The sequence below is a fragment of the Mastomys coucha genome, unplaced genomic scaffold (assembly GCF_008632895.1).
Source record: "Mastomys coucha isolate ucsf_1 unplaced genomic scaffold, UCSF_Mcou_1 pScaffold20, whole genome shotgun sequence".
Lineage (NCBI taxonomy): Eukaryota > Metazoa > Chordata > Mammalia > Rodentia > Muridae > Mastomys > Mastomys coucha.
This window is the reverse complement of record NW_022196903.1, coordinates 66,789,972-66,795,495: the sequence shown is the minus strand read 5'-3', so window position 1 is coordinate 66,795,495 and position 5,524 is coordinate 66,789,972. Positions and strand designations below refer to the sequence as shown.

Genomic DNA, 5,524 nt, shown 5'->3' with positions numbered 1-5,524 from the left:
TGGTGTTAGATGTTCTTAGTGTTTCTGGCTAGAGCTTGTCCTGTCCCTGCCACCCTGCAAGTCCCCTGCGAATCGTGGGGCCTGTTCCTTCAAGCTGGCTGCTCTGGTCTTAGAAACTCACCAGAGAGGAAATGGCGGATCTTGGCTTGGAAATGGAGTCTCTGGCTTAAGGCATTCCCCGGAGGTAGGCCCTCCACTTGCAGGGAAGGGGCAGAGAAGGACGCTGATCCTCCTCTGTCACTCAGAAGCTGCGAGGATGGTGTCCCTGCCCCCCTGAGGCTCTCCTGGGAGTCGTGGGGCCTGTGCCTCCCAGCTGGCTGCTCCAGTCTCAGAAACTCACCCGAGAGAAAATCTGTCGATTCTTGATCTTAGAGCATAAGCTATTGGCGTTCTGCTCAGGAAATTTTCCCCTGTGCCTATTTGCTCGAGGCTCTTCCCCACTTTCTTTTCTATTAGTTTCAGTGTATCTGGTTTTATGTAGAGGTCCTTGATCAACTTGGACTTGAGCTTTGTACAAGGAGACAGGAATGGATCAATTTACCTTCGTCTACATGTTAACCGCCAGTTGAGCCAGCTCCATTTGTTGACAATGCTGTCTTTTTTCCACTGGATGATTTTAGCTCCTTTGTCAAAGATCAAGTGGCCATAGGTTTGTGGGTTCATTTCTGGGTCTTCAATTCTATTCCATTGATCTACCTGCCTGTCACTGTACCAATACCATGCAGTTTTTATCACAATTGCTTTGTAGTACTGCTTAAGGTCTGGGATGGTGATTTTTTTTAATGTGATTTTTTTTTGTGATTCTATTTATTTTATTTTCTGTGTTTAAAGTGTTTGTTCACTATCCTTTCAGAAGTGTCCACGGATACAGAAATCAGAAATCCCATTGCCAACACAGAGATTACAGTCATAGCTGGATCCCCTTCTTTGAGCCTATACTTGTTAGATATATCTGTAGTCTCTCACCTGACAAAGGCTGCAGGTGCAAGCCTAATGCTTTTTATACTCTTGCCTGGCAGCAAGATCCTGCACGATGAAAACAGAAATGTGCTCTCTCTCTCTCTCTCTCTCTCTCTCTCTCTCTCTCTCTCTCTCTCTCTTTCTCTCTCTCTCTCTCTCTCCCCCTTTTCCTCTCCCTCTCCCCTCCCCCTTCCTCTCCCTCTCTCCCTCCCCACCTCGCTCTCTCTCTCTCTCCCTTTTCCTCTCCCTCTTCCTCTCCCCCTCCCCCTTCCCCTCCCTCCCCTCTCTCTCTCTCACATACACACACATACACACACACACACACTATAGCTGATACCCACCTCCATTTCTCCAGCATGGTGATTCACACCAGCCGCTTCCCTTCTCTCTGCATGCACCTCCTTCCACTTCGAGGCTATTATTACAGAAGAGTTAAGATGTTCCCCTGTGAGAACTGCCCTGGGCCAGAGATGATAATAAAAACAATCAGCAAGTCTACTGCAGCTACCTTATGCCAGAGGGGCCTCATTAGGGAGGTGTGGAACTTCAGAAGGCCAAAGAAAGAGAAGCAGCCCTACTCCTTCCTCTGTACGAAAGTGCAAAAGTGCGGTGCACGCTGACCTCATTCCATTCCTGTTCTGTGGAGATAATCTAACCAGAAGTAATTTTAGGAAGGAAAGGATTTATTTGGCTGACAATTCCAGATTACAGTCCCTGATAGCAAGACAGTCAGGGCAGGAATTGAAGCAGGCCATCTCACAAGAGCAGACAGAAAACAAAAACAACCCGACTGCCTGCAAGCATCTGCTCTGCTCTCATACAATTTAGTGTCCAGTCCATAGAGTGATGCCTCCCATCATGGGCTGGGTCTTCCTACATCAATGAACAATCGAGACAATCCCCCCCACTGCCATGCCCACAGCCTCGCCCACAGCCTCGCCCACAGCCACGCTTGATGTGGACAATCCCTCACTGAGGCTCTTTTCCAGGTTATTCCAGGTTATGTCAAGTTGATTACTAAAACCAACCATCACATACATTGTGGGGAAATAACAGCCAAGGGAGCCCAAGCCTCGACTGTACCATTCTTGTTATACCAGTGAGCCAATAGCCAATCACCATGCCCCTGCTAACTGCCACCAGCCACAAAGCAATGTATCCTCCTCCTTGGCAGGAACGGCTGAAATAAGGTGTAATAGCCAAAAATAAGCTCTCCAGGGCCATACCACTTCTTTCAGGCTTTCCAGCTACAAAAATAAATGCCAAGGCCCTGCCCCTTACTTGACTGCTCTCTGTCCTAAAACAAAACCTAGGAAGGTCTCCCTCCACTTTATTCAAGGGGTCCCTTCAAAGTTATGTACAGTGCTCAGACTGCAATGGAAACTGCAAAATGTCTTTCCCTTTCTTTGGGATTGACTGCAGGGTCTCACACACAGTAGCTAAGGCATCCATCTCCAGTACTCCATGTTTATTGTTTGAGACAAGGTCTCACTAAATCTCCCAGTGTGACCTTGAGCTTACTCTGTAGTTCAGGGTGGCCTTAAACCTTCAATCCTCCTGCTTCTGCCTCCTGAGTAACTGGAATTACAGAACCATACCACCACCAGGTCTGCCACTAGCTGTCATTTTTAGTACTTTCAGATTGCATACGTGTCTTCTTTACTTTTTTGTTGCTATAATAAAATTTACCTAACACAAGTAACTTAAAGATGAAAGAGTTTATTCCAGATCCTAGTTCAGGGGAACTGTTGATTACCAATACATCCCATCATAGCTGAGAAGTCATGGTACCAAGAGCTTGAAGCAATTGCACACAAGGCATCCACAGATGGAAAGCAGGGAAATGAATGTGTGCATGTCAAAGCCCAGCTCCTTTCTCCTCTTTATAAAGTCCAAACTCCCCTGCCTAGGACACAGTCCCACCCAGAGTTAAGACAGGTCTTCCCACATCAGGTACTGTGACCAAGACCAATGTGAGTCTAGATTTTGTCAACTGCACTGAGTATAGGTGTTTGCAATTCATCTAGCTTTGCTCATTTCATTTGCTGGTAGTCTCCTCACTGTGTTCCTTACTCTCTCGCTCTTATTTTCAACTGAAAACTGATCTTTGTTGTCAGGTATTTCAATATTTCATCAGCAGAGTACGACAGAAGCTGCACATAGTTCTCTGCATGAGCCCGGTTGGTGAGGCCTTCAGGTCCCGATGCCGCATGTTTCCATCCCTGGTGAACTGCTGCACCATTGACTGGTTTGTCCAGGTTGGTGACAGCCCAGGATATTCTCAGTGTGAAGAGAGACTTGCTTGTCTGGGGAGCGGGGAGGGGCTACCACACTGAGCACAGCTCATGATCCTTATGTTAGTTGTAAAGGCTTCTGGGAAATTACTCAGACACAGGATGATGTGGATGGTCACTGAACAAAGAGAAAACACGATTTGTAAAGGGAGGGGAGGCCACTGACACTGTGATCACTGACATTGTGATCCCGACAAGAGCTGTCACAGTGCATGGCCAGGGAAATAACTGCAAAGAGACAGAGTCAGAGATGGCCCAGCAGTTTAGAGCACTGACTGTTCTTCCAGATGACCGGGGTCTGATTCCCAGCACCCACATGGTTGCTACAAATCATCAGGAAGACCAGTTCCAGGAGATCTAACTACCTCTTCTGGCCCCCAAGGGCATCACACATGTGTGGTGCCCAGACATATGTATATGCAAAATACCAATACACATAAAATAAAAATAAATAAATCCCATAAATAAATGCCAGTGAGTGTAAGCAACAATCTCAAACAGTTTTCTTGAAGCAAACAGAAAGACAAGAGAAAGGGCTGGAGAGGTACAGCCAATCCAAGAAAGCCCTATCTTTAATCTTTGACTTACACCATGTATTAGGGGGAGGGGCACGCCACAACACTTACATGCAGGTCAGATGTCATCTTGTTGGAGTCAGTTCTCGCCTTCCACCACGTGGGTCCAGCAGCCAAACCCAGGCCATCAGGCTTGGCAGCAACTCCCTTTACCTGCTGAACCTTCTTGCCAGTCCAGAAAGAACTACTTTTGAACAGTGATTTTAAACTCTGGGTGTGTTGATTAAAAATGATCCAGGAAGAGATCCAACACAGCATTAAGCCTTGTGGAACCAATGTCACTGAATAGCAGTGAAGCATAGGGTGTAGATGTCACTGAAGGAGCAGTACCCTCTTGACAAGAGGGAGGTGCCGAGAGGGAACAGTACAGAAAGTGGGGCAAAGAGCTCACTCAAGTCTCCTTTGCTTCCGACCTTGTCATCCATGCAGCAAGCAAAAGCCTCCACTGGAAGTAACTCAAAGGGGAAACAGAAGTCTAGGGACTAGTAAACAAAGCACAAAACTCTGTGCTTTGGAAAGGAGCTTGTCAGAGATGCTCTCGGGGGCTGGTTTTCATGAACTGAAGGTGGAGGGAGCCAAGCATGATACTAGTAATCTCAACTAGAAGGAGGCTAAAAACAGGAGGACTGCTGATCCTCACTCAAAACCAACCTGGGCCCCAGTGTGAAAGACCCTGGCTCAAAAAAACAAGCAACCCTCAGGAACATGAGAGGGAAGACTGGGGAGTTCTCTCCAGCTGTGCTCAGCTGCCCAGCAGCAGCACAGAGTAACTAAAGGTCACATTTGACCAAGGATCAGGGGAGTTTCAAACAAGAGAGGTGGGAAGGTCAAGGTCTGCGTGGGATAGTGATTCCATTGACAGACCCAACCTCCCTACTGTATCACAGGGAAGTTTAGAGGTCCTTGTGACTTGTATCATTCTATGCATGGAGTTCCAAAGATAACCTCCCATTGCTCCTAGTCAGCCAATGTCTATAAGCAACTTCTCTGTGCTTGACACTGTTCTGGGGCCAAACTGATCCGCAGATGCAGACCTGGGTCCCCTGGAATAAGGTTTGGTTCATGAAACCCCCAAAGCAGAAGTAGGAGTTAACTAGATGAAAGGAGGGGCCAGACAAAGAAATCCTAGACAAACACTGTTTCCTTTTTTTAATGCTTTTGTTTGTTTGCTTGTTTGTTTTTGTTTTGTTTTTCAAGACAGGGTTTCTCCGTATAGCCATGGCTGTCCTGGAACTCACTCTATAGACCAGGCTGTCCTCGAACTCAGAAATCTGCCTGCCTCTGCCTCCCAAATGCTGGGATTAAAGGCATGCACCACCACTGCTCGGCTCAAACACTGTTTCTTAATTGTTGAACAATGTATTGTAAAAGTGACCGGCAGAATGTTTTTTCAGATTGCCTCTTTATTTACAGTGGCCCAGGGAAGCGCTTCTGTCCGTATCAAAGTCATTTTTCTCAGCTGTCGACACTGGAAATGAGGATCTAAAAGAAAGTCTTTCCCTCATGTGTGTGAATGTGCACCTGAGCGTCACCCAAATGGCGGAGCGTTACTACAATGAGCTGCGCAGGCGCTACTACACCACGCCCACCTCCTACCTGGAGCTCATCAACCTCTACCTGACCATGCTCACTGAGAAAAGGAAACAGTTAGTTTCAGTATGTTCAGTTTTGAAACACTTTTTTTTTTTTTTTTTT

At 46.9% G+C, this 5,524-nt stretch overlaps 1 protein-coding gene across 3 annotated transcripts in view; it reads left to right on the top strand.

Annotated features, from left to right (window-relative positions):
• Dnah6 (dynein axonemal heavy chain 6) overlaps positions 1-5,524 on the top strand; it is a 223,851-nt gene that overhangs the window by 149,419 nt on the left and 68,908 nt on the right. For all 3 annotated transcript variants that reach the window (XM_031382227.1, XM_031382226.1, XM_031382225.1), the window contains exons 48-49: positions 3,078-3,218; positions 5,243-5,485. In XM_031382227.1, coding sequence (XP_031238087.1) covers positions 3,078-3,218; positions 5,243-5,485 — 384 coding nt within the window. The remainder of the gene's footprint in view (positions 1-3,077; positions 3,219-5,242; positions 5,486-5,524) is intronic.